The sequence below is a fragment of the Trichechus manatus genome, unplaced genomic scaffold, assembly GCF_000243295.1.
Source record: "Trichechus manatus latirostris isolate Lorelei unplaced genomic scaffold, TriManLat1.0 scaffold00015, whole genome shotgun sequence".
NCBI classification, from domain to species: domain Eukaryota; kingdom Metazoa; phylum Chordata; class Mammalia; order Sirenia; family Trichechidae; genus Trichechus; species Trichechus manatus.
Window position 1 is genome coordinate 11,081,728 of NW_004443951.1, and position 13,314 is coordinate 11,095,041.

General features: G+C 53.0%; 2 protein-coding genes across 2 annotated transcripts in view; one reads left to right on the forward strand and one right to left on the reverse strand.

Moving 5' to 3' along the window:
• Positions 1–5,529, forward strand: part of MUTYH (mutY DNA glycosylase) — an 18,313-nt gene extending 12,784 nt beyond the window's left edge. Inside the window, exons 2-16 of the mRNA XM_004371804.3 lie at positions 1,294–1,411; positions 1,958–2,106; positions 2,195–2,234; positions 2,342–2,415; positions 2,550–2,591; positions 2,674–2,745; positions 2,827–2,940; positions 3,028–3,125; positions 3,207–3,351; positions 3,432–3,495; positions 3,684–3,875; positions 3,981–4,117; positions 4,213–4,365; positions 4,568–4,609; positions 5,335–5,529. Of these exons, the coding sequence (XP_004371861.2) occupies positions 1,294–1,411; positions 1,958–2,106; positions 2,195–2,234; positions 2,342–2,415; positions 2,550–2,591; positions 2,674–2,745; positions 2,827–2,940; positions 3,028–3,125; positions 3,207–3,351; positions 3,432–3,495; positions 3,684–3,875; positions 3,981–4,117; positions 4,213–4,365; positions 4,568–4,609; positions 5,335–5,466 (1,572 nt within the window). The 3' untranslated portion in view covers positions 5,467–5,529. The remainder of the gene's footprint in view (positions 1–1,293; positions 1,412–1,957; positions 2,107–2,194; positions 2,235–2,341; positions 2,416–2,549; positions 2,592–2,673; positions 2,746–2,826; positions 2,941–3,027; positions 3,126–3,206; positions 3,352–3,431; positions 3,496–3,683; positions 3,876–3,980; positions 4,118–4,212; positions 4,366–4,567; positions 4,610–5,334) is intronic.
• A 721-nt stretch (positions 5,530–6,250) lies between these two features.
• Positions 6,251–7,366, reverse strand: HPDL (4-hydroxyphenylpyruvate dioxygenase like). Its single transcript, XM_004372058.1, has one exon. It carries the CDS (start codon positions 7,364–7,366, stop codon positions 6,251–6,253), a length of 1,116 nt encoding a protein of 371 aa, XP_004372115.1.
• Positions 7,367–13,314: the final 5,948 nt, after the last annotated feature.

Genomic DNA, 13,314 nt, shown 5'->3' on the forward strand with positions numbered 1-13,314 from the left:
CAGGATTGTTGATTCTCTGTTTGGCTTAGTTTTTCGGATCTTTGTTGTGGAGGGACGGCGTGGTGCTTCTGCCTAGACCGCCATCTTGCCGGAGTCCCCCCCATAGGATTTCTTAGGCTGTAATCTTCATGGGAGCAGATGGCCAGGTCTTTCTCCTGCAGAGCCGATGGGTGAGTTCAAACTGCCAACCTTTTGGTTAGCAGCTGAGCGCTTAACCATTGCACCATCGACTAGATGACTACTAAAGGCCCTTTCAGCAAAAACATGCTGCCTCTTGATTTAGGAGATAATATTGGAGCCATTATTCCCTGTCCTAGAATGTGACCCAGCTGGAGCTGGACTCACAAGGACACATCAACTGGGCCCTGAGGTATAAAGATGATAGCTCGGACAATCTTGGAAAACATCTTTTAGTGAACCTTTTACATAAACAAATCATAAACAGCACAAAAGACCCACATACTTTCTACTCTTATCTTTTTCTATTAGCATTTAGTGAATAGTAAGATTTGTTGGACCAATGAAGACCTTCCTGACTGTGCTTACTGAAATCTGTACCAATGATTATTAAGAAAGACAATTCAAAAGGTAGGATCACAGTGATTTAGCTGTTTTTAGCCAATCTGTGAAAAGGTGAAGCTTTCAATGGTTTTGCCCATTTGTAATGTTAACATATACTGATGACTCTGTAAAGTTCCTCAGACTCGGACAGACATGGTGCTGGCAGCATTCTTGTCTGTTTTCCCACTTTTGCCTATTCTGTAATATTCCTTGGACTCGGGCAGACATGGCTGTGGCAGCATGCTTGTCTGTTTCCCATTTTTGCATCTTTGAACATATGCCAAATAAAACCTTTCTTTTTGCTTTACTGTAACTTCGTGGTGATTTTACCCTAGAACAATCCCTAAATAAACCTCCCATGCCCCTACTCCATGCTCCCAGACACCTCTAAACAACCCCAGTCCACACACACAGTCACAGTAAGTGTCAGGGATACACAGGTGCTCCCCGACAAGAGGCCTCGGTCCTTGAACTGGCCCCTATTCGTTATCTGTCTCCAGGGTTTATACTAATGCTGGTCCCTCTGAGGCCAGTTGCAGAAGCTCAGCCATTCTAGTCATACTTCAGTGCCACAGCCAGCCAAGAGCAAACCCATGAGCATCTTGAGAGTGCTTGAGAAACGTGAGATATTCTCTGTGAGTGGTGTACGGAGGAGGTGGCTGCACCCTCTGCAGGCTCCCAAGATTCAGCCTCATTGTGACTGACTACTTTGGCTGGGTCCTTGTGTTCTAGGCCATCATGAGGAAGCCACGACCAACTGGGAGAAGTCACAGGAAGAAAGCATCTAGGCAAGAGGGAGGGGATAAATGTGTCCTCAACAGCAGCCAGGCCAAGCCTTCTGTCCCTGATGGTGAGGAGCCCAGTCCTGGTGGAGGGCTCAGGGGCCTGGTCTCATTGGCCATGAAAGGGGCAGACTCAGGCTGGGAAGGAAGCATGGCATCAGGCATTAAGAGACTTGGGAGCTAATTCTGACTCTGTTGCTGTATGACTTTGGGCTAATTGCACCAAATGGCTGCTTTCTTACCAGTAAAATGGGGCAGTAGTGTATGCGGGGCTTTCATGGGGATTAAATGAGTTTATGAGCCTGGAAGTGTTGTGTAAACAGGGAGGCCCTGCCCAGGTCCCATTTGTGCTTGGCTGGAACTGTTGGGTCTTCATTGTGGCTCAGAGACAAAGGAGCCAGCAGTACCACCTGAGGAAAATTAAGGCCAGGAACTTGGCCAAGACTACACACAGCTAAAGAACTCTAGTCTGACCCCAGCTCCAAAGCTTAAGTGAGGGGCTGTGGGGTGGGTGAGCCCTAGTGAGAATAAGACAGCCAGCCAGGCAGCTGTGTCCCAGGTCCTGGTGCACAGCCTGTGCAGGGACAATCCTTGAGTGTCTTGGGCACCCCCAGGTCTGGTCAGGCAGCAGAAGAAGGTGGTATTGCAGGCCTCCGTCTCCCCGTACCATCTATTCAAAGACACAGCTGAGATCACAGCCTTCCGGGGGAGCCTGCTGAGCTGGTATGACAGAGAGAAGCGCAACCTACCCTGGAGAAGGCTGGTAGGCAGGCGAGGGACAGGGATGGTGGGGTAAGAAGCTGGTACCCAGCCCCTCCACGCTGATTCCCCATCTGGGCTTCCATTGGCAGGCAGAGGGTGAGGTGGACCTGGACAGGCGGGCGTATGCTGGTGAGTGTATCTCCTGAGAGCTTGGCCATCCTACCTGGGGTCCCTTGGGGCTGAGGGCTAGGAGTGGGGACGTCAGCAGTGCCCTCATGCCAACCCCTCTCTGCCAGTGTGGGTCTCAGAGATCATGCTGCAGCAGACCCAGGTTGCCACGGTGATTGACTACTATACCCGATGGATGCAGGTGACTCCAGGGGAGGAAGGGGAGGGTTGTGGGTCTGACCCCAGATGAGAGCCTGTCCTTTGGGGGTGAGGTTTAGAAGGGCTCCACTTCCTTCACCCTTGACCTTATCTCTTTTTATCTGCTTTGGGGTTTAGAAGTGGCCGACACTACAGGACCTGGCTAGCGCTTCCCTGGAGGTGAGAGCCACCCTAGGGTAGGGGGAATGGGGATGGCTGAGGACTGACCACTAATCTCTCTGACCTCTGACCCCACCCACAGGAGGTGAACCAGCTCTGGGCTGGCCTGGGCTACTACTCTCGAGGCCGGCGCCTGCAGGAAGGAGCCCGGAAGGTGACGGGGTGGCAACAAGGGTGGGAGCCCAGGGGCCTCAGGTGTCTCACTCATAACTTCAAGCCTTTCCATCCCAATCAGGTGGTAGAAGAGCTAGGGGGCCACATGCCACATACAGCAGAGACTCTGCAGCAGCTCCTGCCCGGTGTGGGGCGGTACACAGCTGGAGCCATTGCTTCCATCGCCTTTGGCCAGGTGAGCCCATAGCCCCACCCTTACTGTGTGCCCTGCCCACCTTCCTTTCTGCCAGCCGAGGCTGATTCCTGGGCTCCTGTGTACCAGGCAACCGGTATAGTGGACGGGAATGTAGTACGGGTGCTGTGCCGTGTCCGGGCGATTGGTGCTGATCCCAGCAGCACCCTTGTCTCCCAGCAACTCTGGTAGGATATGGGAGTAAGGGGTAGAGTGGGAGGGATGTCTCTAAAGGGTCTTTGGCTTCCAGTGATGTTCCCTTCTTGTAGGAGCTTAGCCCAGCTGCTGGTGGACCCAGCCCGGCCAGGGGACTTCAACCAAGCCGCCATGGAACTGGGAGCCACAGTGTGTACCCCGCAGCGCCCGCTTTGCAGCCAGTGCCCTGTGCAGAGCCTGTGCAGAGCACACCAGAGGGTGAGCCATCTGGGGAAGGGGTACTCAGGGGCCCTAGGGAGTGACTCTTGCCCCATGACACCCCTCCCTATGCTTCTCAGGTGAAACGAGAGCAGCTCTCAGCCTCCCAAAGCCTGCCACACAGCCCTGATGTGGAGGAGTGTGGTAAGTACCAGCCCTTGGCCCAGCCCCACCCCTTCCCTGCCCTGTTAGGGAGCTGCCTGTGGAAGCCTCATTCCAGTTGTTCCTACAACCTGAGTATGTTTCTGTGGATCTGGGTCAAGGCCTGGTCTCTGGGCTTGGCACTTAAGCCCCCCCTGGCCTGAGTGGGGCTTGGGGATCTCTGTTTCCAGCTCCCAACACTGGACAATGCCAGCTGTGCCCACCACCCACAAAGCCTTGGGACCAGACCCTGGGAGTGGCCAACTTTCCCCGAAAGGCCAGCCGCAGGCCCCCCAGGGAGGAATGCTCTGCCACCTGTGTCCTGGAGCAGCCCGGGGCCCTTGGAGGCTCTCGACTTCTGCTGGTGCAGAGGCCAAGCTCAGGTACCTGGATACGGGGAGTGAAGAAGTAATGGCATGAGTACCAAGTAAGGAATGGAGAAGTCAGCAGCTAAGGCCTACCCCACACCTGCCTGCCCTTCCTCTCAGGTTTGCTGGCAGGACTGTGGGAGTTCCCATCGGTGACCATGGAGTCCTCAGGGCAGTACCAGCACGAGGCCCTGCTGCAGGAACTGCAGAGTTGGGCTGGGCCCCTCCCGGCCACCCGCCTCAAGCACCTCGGGGAGGTGAGTGAGCCATGGAGGGGCCAGGAATGATGGCTTTTGTGGCAGTGTCCACAGGCCTATTTCAGCCCCTTCACCCCCCACACCTCCCTTACCAGGTTGTCCACACCTTCTCTCACATCAAGCTGACATATCAAGTATATGGTCTGGCCCTGGAAGGGCAGATCCCGGTGACCACCGCACCACCTGGCGCTCGCTGGCTGACCCGAGAGGAGTTCCACACTGCAGCTGTCTCTACTGCCATGAAAAAGGCACTACCTTTGTTGTCTTTGTTACTCTTTTTTGTATTTCCTAAATGTTTTACGTGAACCTATTACTGTGTAAACAGGAAAAAACAAAAATCCATATATTTTAAACAGAAGTGCTGAGGCATGAAGTCAAGGGCAGAACACAGGGGTTTGGCTCTTTGTGGGGAAGGTGCCAGCCCTGTACTCTCCCCATCTTCTTGACTAGGTATTCCGGATGTATGAGGGCCAACAGCCAGGGGCCTGCAAGGTAAGTCTCTTGGCCCTCACCAGCCATTTTGGTCTTCAGGAGCTTTCAGTCAGTTAAAAGACACCTGCTGAGGTGAGCATTTTCTGCTCCAGGCTTCACTGGAGAGAGGGAAATAGTTCTTGACTTGGGGAATTTATAGTCTGAGATCCAGGAGAGGGGAACACACAGTGGAGAGTACAATGTCACAGGTGTGTGAAATGTTTGTACTGTTTTTCGGATGTGGTGGGGAGGATCAGTTCTGTCTGGGAGGCAAAGATCAGGAAGGGCTGCTTAGAGAGGCAGTTTATCATTTGGATCCCAGAAATGAGTCGTTTTCTCCAGATTTGGGAGGGGAATTAGCAGTAAGAATGTTCTTTCCAGGGCCGAGAGTAGCGTGAGCAAAGGTGAAGCACAATGCAGTCTGCTGTGCTCCGTGCTCCGGGAGCTGTGAGCATCTGGTTTACCTGGAGGGGCCAGCAGGGCCTCCCCAGGTCAGTTAGGGCCTGAGGCTGCTGAAGCATTTTAAGTAGAAGAGAGAGGAGTTAGACTTGCATTTTAGGAAGATCCCTCTGTCTGCCTTTTGGAGAGTTGATCTGAGGGGCAGATACTGGAGGTCAGGGTGAAAGCTTTTGCAACATTCCAGGCTAGAACTTGAACTAAATCAGTGGAGTAAGGAGAAGGGAATGGGAGGAGGATTCTCTGCTGCTCCCTCCTCAGTGCCTCCCTACTTTGGCTTCTCTGCACAGGGTTCCAAAAGGTCCCAGGTGTCTATCTCGTCTAGTCGGAAAAAGCCCAGCCCGGGCCAGCAAGTCCTGGATCATTTCTTTCGGCCCCATGTCCCCACTGATGCACCCAGCCTCAACAGTGTGGCCCAGTGATGCCTCTGGAAGTGCCCACTCCTGAGAATCCTGTTGTTTAATAAAGTGTTTATTTTCTGTAGTCATTTTGGAGAGCTTTCCACCCCCTTCCTAGCCCCCTCACTCCCTGCCTCTGAGGAACCGAGAAAGTGGTGAAGTCCTGCTTGGACCTGGCTTCCACTGGCTGAGCTCCTAGGTAGCCCCAGGCAGCTGGAAATCGGGTGATTTGTCCTCCCCCAGGCCCCAGGAGAGAGGGAGAAAGCAGCTGCAGGGAGCACCTGCCAGTACCTGCCAGCAGTGGACACCCAACGCCCTCAGTCCAGGTCACCTCTGATTGGAGCAGTGGCCCTGTCCCAGCCCCTCCCCACCTGCAGCTTCCTAGGGAGAGGGGAGGCACTGGGGAGGATTTATTGTCTTAAATTCCTACCTCAAGTACTAAAATCATAGTTATTTAGGGTTATATTACATACTGTATACAGAAAAGCAAGGGGTTGATAATCACAAAATTGGGGGGAGTGAGTGGGAGAGAAATGGGATCAGAGGGCACTAGGAGATTTCACAAGTATTGGTTATGTTCTCTTTCTGATAGTGTAATTCCTTTATTATTCTTTATATTTTGCATATGTATTAGAAAGTGTATGTAACAAATGTTTCATAGTAAAAACAAAACCCACCGCCTAGAACCCCAGTGAGACAACTTCTGACCTTCTGAGGTCACACCTGGCCCCTGGAGCAAGGTCTTTCGCTAGTCGGGTCTCTAAGGATGTTTCCCTGTAGGTGTGTCTGGGCTTCAGTAACACCCTCCTCAGGCTCTCCCGCACCTGGCAGCTTGCTCCTGCACGGACTGCCACAGGGCCCTGATGTTGCCCTGGCCAAAGCCTGTGGCCCCTTGCCTCTGAATCAGCTCCAGGAAGAAGGTGTCCTCGGGAAAGAGGGACTTGGTGAAGACCTGCAGCAGGAACTTGCTTTGATCACCATCTAGCAGTATTCCCTGTCGGGCTAGCAGGCTAGGCACATGACCTGCAGCTAGGATCTGGCCTTCCTTGCCGGGCTGCTGGTAATAAGCCTCAGGAGGAGTCAGGAGCTGGCCCCCCGCTGCTGTCACGCCTTCAGTGGCCTCCATGATGTCAAGCGTGTACAGCCCCACGTGCTGCAGGCCCGGCCCTTGGTGCCGGGCCAGGAACTGCTCCACCTGGTCCTTCCCGCCGGCAGCCCCCGGCAGGGACTCAGCCAGCACAAGGGTGGGGACAGCACTGCCCGTCGGTGTCTGCAGGGCGGTGAGCCGCAGCCCCCCACGTCCAACCCCCGCAGTCACTTCTAAGCCCACCTCCGGATCCTCACCTGGGCTCAGCGGCAGGTGGAGAAAGCCGAGGCAGTCCTGGAACCAGTGCATCAGTGTGGGGGAGCTGCCGAGGGTGCAGGCCAGAGTCAGGTGGTCCACGTGGCTGACCCAGCCGGGGCCAGGCACTGACCGCACGGGCTCAAAGCCTGGCAGGAAGGGCCCCCGGTAGCCCGTGCGCTCCAGCAAGGTAAGGCTGAGGTTGCCGACCGGCGAGTTCACCACCGCGTAGGTGGCGGCACCCTGTGCATCCCGCACGTTAACAGGGGGCACTGGTATGCGGCAGCCCCGCGCAGCTAGCGCCCGGGCGGCGGCTGCCGCGTTGTCCACTTCGAAGCACAGGTTCGCAGCGCTGGGCACGGCGTGACGCGAGTCCAGGCCATACAGCGGCTTCCCGGGTCCCGCACCCTCATTCACCAAGAAGACTGCGTCTCCGCTTCGCAGGGCTAGCTGCCGCCAGCCATCTGCCTCCCGCGCCGCCAGGGGCTGGAAGCCGAAGAAGCGCTGCAAGTCCCGGGAGAGGGGGTGCTTCACTGGCACGTGGAAGGCGATGTGGCACAGGCGGCGGGCGGACGCGGCCATGGCTCTCCGGATAGCGACCCCGGCCTGTCCTTCCCCTGGGGCCGCCCAGTTGTCGTTCGGGACTCCCGCTCTCGGTCCAAAACTGGTCGTCGGAAACTGATGGAGTCCAGTTCTGCCGGCAGTTCGCGTTTTTTCGCTCTTTTCCCGAGAGAAGTCACGGACCGACCCTTGGTGGCGGTGGGGCGGGGCGGGGCGGGGGTGGGGTGACTCGCAGATTACGCTGCCGCGCCACGCCAAGCCAACCTGGAGCTGCTACGGGACCACTGGTTCTGAGTTGCTAGTAGTGAAACACGCGGAGTCCGGGGGAAGGCGGAGCTGAAGGTAGGGGGCGGAGCCTGTGGTACCGCCGGCGGCTCTCTCCACCGCCCCACCCAGACCCTGTCGCTGAAGGTACAGCGAGGACGCAGGGGTGCCCCTTCGTAGGGCCTCGGGCCGGGCCACACTCTTACGCACTGAACCTACCTCCCCCAGCTCCGAAAATCACAATTGCTGCCTTCACTCGGTGCCAGCCTCTGGGCAATCACCCATCCCCCAATCTCGGAGGAAAGGGAATCAGCCCTCGGCTGAGGGAGAAGCCCGAATTCTCCCTCCACAAGCACGGAATTTCTTAGTAGTTTCATGTTTTATCTTTAAAATTTCGCTTTTAAACTTCATGTTTCTTTTGCCAAATTTTAATATTATGTTTTAGTATAATGTGTTAAGTTACGGATTTTCACCTCCTCCTAAAAATAGTCCAGACAAATTGATGTTATAGGGTCTATATGATTCCTGTCTCTCCTTTCTCCCAGGCAATTTCTCAGCCGCACCTGTCTCTTTTTTCAACCCCACTTCTCTTTTGACATTGTTTACCCCCTTGTGCCAAGCATGATTTGGAGAAAAAATAGTGGCTCAGGACCCGAGAGGCACAACTGCACCGATATCTTTCCACCCCTCCCCACTGCCACTCACTCCTGATTGCGACTAGAGCTCAGGCGGTCCTTGCTCTTTGCAGCTTCCTGACTGGGCACTGGGCCCTAGAAGCTTTCTGGGGCATTTGTAGCCCTGAGACTCAGAATTCTATGAGATCACTGGATTGAAGAAATCGGGAGTCTTCTAGGACTTCAGCTGGGCTGCCCTTGAAGGGTTTGGGAAGGGTATTTCAAGAAGAGCAAACAGCCAAAGCAAAGGCTCAGCAAGGGAATGTGAACCAAACCCTCAGAGGAGCAGTGGAGCATGAGGTTGGGGAGGCATTTGAAATTCACCTTCAACATTTACTTGGGGCAAGTTGCTTAACTTCTCTGAACCTTAATTTCCTTATTGGTAAAAATGGGAATAATAACAGTACCAACTTCATAGGGTTGTTGTGATTAAGAGATAATATGTAAAAGGCTTGGCACAGAGAATATGGCACAGAGTAAGTGTTCAGTAAATAGCTGTTGCCATTGAGGTTGCTATTGTGTTATTCTGTCTCTTTGTACAGTGACAGTGGCACTTCCAAGGGTGTTGTGTGGCCTGCTGTAGAGATGGGGCAGGGACTGCCCTGGTATGGGGTCAAAGGCCAGGCAACCTAGTCAATGTAGTTGGACGGGAGTAATGGCCCAGAAAAAGCCTTAGCTCACTCCTGGGAGTCCTGGGTAGTATTAAATATCCATCCTTCTCTCTTCATCCCCACCCCCATTCAGGCTTCTCCCCCATCTCCAGTGGAAAGTATAGGGACTACCACAGGGCAAGGCTGCCCTAGCTCCTGCTCAACTCCATTTGACTGCTCACTGACTATGTGGCCTTGGGCAATGCCTGAACCGTTCCCCCTGGCCGGGAACCCTTATGGTGGTGGACGGGATGATGCTGAACCCTTAAGTGACTGCAGGGACAGTGAGAGCCTCCACTGTGGGGAGCTAGAGGACCTCATCTTTCCCACCCCCCATTCCAAAAGGGGATAGTGTCCCCAGTACTAGCTCTTAGACTGTGCTGAGATTTCTCAGGTTGCAGAGTGAGTACAGCTGGTGAGCTGCAGCCTGGCAGGAGCCCAGGTTTTAGTCTGAGAACCTGGGCCTGGCTGTGTGGGGTCAGGTTGGGACTGCTGGTGACTTTTGACCAGGTCGGTGGTGAGGCCAGGGCAGCCAAAGCACAGAGGCCACAGGGGGTCACAGATACAGGGACTGCAGTAAGATTAGGACAACAGATGCAGTAGGGCTGAGTACTGGTTGGGCACTGGGAAGGGCCTGGCTTTGGCCACTAGATTCTGGGGGAAGGGGCCCAGGGCTGGGGCAGAATGGGCTATCTTGTCCCTACATGGTCAGGCCCCCAAGTGAGTAGCCCTGGTGGCTCCAAGCCTCTGGTTCAGCTGCAGGGTTTTCTGCTCAAGGGTCTCAGGTATGGACACAGGAGCAGAAACAGAACCCCTGGCCCATCACTTCCTATTTGCTCCTGAGGGAAGAAGGGTAAGATTTCTAGAGGTTAAGAGGGGGCCATCTGAAAGGAAAAGGTGATCTTGGCAGGGGCAGGGTGACCTTGACCCAGAGCACAGACTAGGCTCTGAAGAGACCAAATAAGGGTAGTGGTGGCCGTGGGTATTGTTCTCCCACCAGGTCAGACTTCACTTCCCGCAGCCCCAGTGGTGTCCAGTGCTGAGGGTAGGGGCTCAGGTCGAGGCCGAGGCGAACAGGATGACGCCACTGGAGGCCGCGCGGGACCAAGTGTCAGTGGTGGCGGTGCTGGATACCTTGTGCAACTTCTATAACTACTGCGGCCCGGTCAGCAGAGGTAGAGGCGGGGGCTGTGGAGGGCCGAGGAGCCGAGGTCGCAGAGTCCTTCCTGCGGCTTCCAGCGTAGGCCCAGCAGCTACCCGACACTGCACTCAACTCCTCTGAAATCCTAACTCCGGCTCTTTTCCATTACCCACCCCACTTCTGCCGCTTTACTCTCTCCGTGCCAGCAAGGGCGGCACCCCCACCAACCTCACTCCATTCTGGGCTCGCCCACCCCTCGGCTTTCACATGACTTCGCCCTTCTCCCTGATGGACGGAGGGCTTGACACACTGAGAAGGTGACTTTTGAGTTAAGTCTTGAAGTGAAGAAGCGAGCCAGGTGGCTGTCTGGGAAAGAACATTCTTTGCAGGCAGAGAACCACACTCACTTTCTCCACTGCTCACCAGCTACTTACTCCACATCTCACTCTAATTTGACCTCTCTCTGTCACTCCACCTTAAAAGGGCCTAAGGTCACCAATGGTCTTCATGTTGTCCAATGGGCAATTTTTAGGTCTCATCTCAGTGTATCTCAAAAATATTTTATAGACTTGACAACTCTCTCCTTTCTGATACACTCTTTTCACTGGCTTTCATAACACCATACTCACCTGGTTTTCCTTTTACTCCTTCGCCCACATTTTTTCTCTGCCCACTTCTAAATGTTAGCACTGCTCAGGGCTTTGGTTACCATCTACACGCAGATGATTCCCACATTTATGCCCCCTTCTTAACCTTTATTCAACCGTTTGCCATCTTCACTTGGAGTCCCACAGGCACCTCATGTTCAACGTGTCCAGCACTGTCCTCCTTCTTTGTGTTCCCATTTCAGCAGCTACCTCATTGCTTTGCAGAGGTCCTAGTCAGAAACCAGAGAGTCATCTTTGAACCTCCCTGTCCGTGATCCCTCACTTCCAGCCAGTCACCATGTCCTGTCCATTCTATTGCCATAATATATCTCAACCCCTCGCGTTTCTCGTCATCTCTCTGCTATCACCAGAGTACAGGTCGCCGCATCTCTCATCTGAACACTGCAGTGGCCTTCTAGCCAGCTCCCTGCCTCTACCTCCTCTGTCACCACTTGAGTCCAGATTAGCACCGTCTCTACATCACCTGGACACTGCAAAGACCTTCTAATTGCCTTCCTGGCTCTAGGCTTGCTCCTCTCTGAACCAGTCTCCACTCTGTAGCCAGAGTTAGCACTGAGAAATGCAGATCTGATCACCTTACTGTCCTGCTAAAAGTTCAATAAGTTCTCATTAAATTTTCCTTAGCGTAAAAACAAAAAATTGTCCTATGATTGACAGGGCCCTTCATGACTGGTCCTGCCAACCTCTTCAGCTTTATTTGTTACCATTCTCCTCCTCCCTCATACCAGTAATCAGTTTCTTGAAAGTTTTCATGCTTCTTTCCACCCAGAGCTTTTGTCTTTGCTGACCCCTCCTGCCTGAATGCTTTTTTCCTCCTGCTCTGACCTGGCCAACACCTTCTCATTCAGCAGGTCTCAACATAAATTTAACTTGCTTGAGAATGCCTGCCAAGACCCCCAAAACTACATCTTCCTATTATAAACTTTCTTAACACTTTGTATTTTTTAGTATTATTGTGATTGTGATTTAATTGTCTAATTATTTGCATAAATTCCATTTTCTAACTAGAATGTAAGCTCTACAAAGTCAGACTTAGGCCCAGTGCCTAACAAAAGGGTTGGCACATGATGAGCGCTCAATAAATACAGACAATCCAGACTTACAATGTATTCGAGTTACGATGAACTGCACTTACAACCATCTGGTTTTTTTTGTACATCTTATGTTAGTAATATGTTGCAGCGTGTAATTTACTAATGTTATCATTCTCAGATGTTCACTTGCAGATATTCAATTTTATGATTAAAATCACTGCCGGATTTATAAAGGTACTGATAATAAAAAGCAATAATAATGAATACTAAAAAAAATGAGGTATTTGACTTATGTCAGAATCAATTTATGACAGTTGTTGGAATGGTCGTAAGTCAGGGACTACCTGTATATATTAATGAACCAACTAAAGTCTCAAGGGCCAGGTCATAGAGCTGGGTGGGGGCAGATTGCAGTTTTTCACAAGACCTCTAGGTGTCACCCTTGCCCTGCTGTTTAACCGGGTGTTGTGCCTGGAGACCCAGAAGGGGCTGAGAGGTGCCCAGCTTGCCCCATCCAGCCAGCAAGCTGGAAAGGGTTATGGAAAGGCCATCTTCTTCTTCAGTTCTGACACCTTCTTCTTCTGCCCTGAGCCAGCTGCCTTGATAGAGTGACGAACTACCCCAGTTTGCCTAAGAATAAGGGGGTTCCCAGGACTGGGAACTTTCAGTGCTAAAGCTGGGACAGTCCTGGGAAAACAGGGATGATTGGTCACCCAACCACAGACAGAAGAGCAGAAACTGAGGATTGTCACCTCCAAGACCCATGTCTGCCTCAGACTGGAGTCCAGGCCCAGCAAGAGAGCTCATCTTCAACCCTGCCAGGCCCCTCACAGCAACACTGCTGGGTGGGCTGACCCTGCAGCCCAGTAAGAATTTAGGGAGAGAAAGTACGTATTCTTTAAATGAACATAAGGAGACCGACTTACGTCTGACAATAGTTACCATTTACTGAGCACCGCTGGGTACAACACAGTTTATATACATTGATTATAATCTTCACAGAAACCTTAAGAATAGAGATTATTCCCTTTCAGAGATAAGGAAACTGAGACTCAGAGAGGTTAAGTGACTACCCCAAGTTACATAGCTGTTAAGTGGCATGGTGGAAATCCAACCCATGTCTGTCCAACTACACATCTGCCATTTTCATGAAATCTGCAGCCTGGCTGTTTTTCTTCTGCTCGGGTCTTCATTTGGGAGCCCCAGGGGTATGAGTGGAAGGCACAGGGCAGTTGTGGGTGGAAGAGGTGGAGGAAGAGGGCCTGTGGTTGGGGCCTGGCAGTGATAGTGTGCCAATCCACATAGCACAGATGGCTTGCCCATCCCCACATGGGTGAGCTTTGCTACCTTGAGTGAGGTGTGGACATGGTCTGGGGACCTCTGAGGAGGCCCCTTCACAGATCATCATTCTGACACAGGCTATGCCTTCATTGAGGAGCCAGGGCTGTGTTTCCCAGAGTCCAAGATGGACCCAGCCAACTCTTATCAATTGCAAATGGACATCTGGACATGGGAGAAGCAGAGGGGAGGAGCCATCA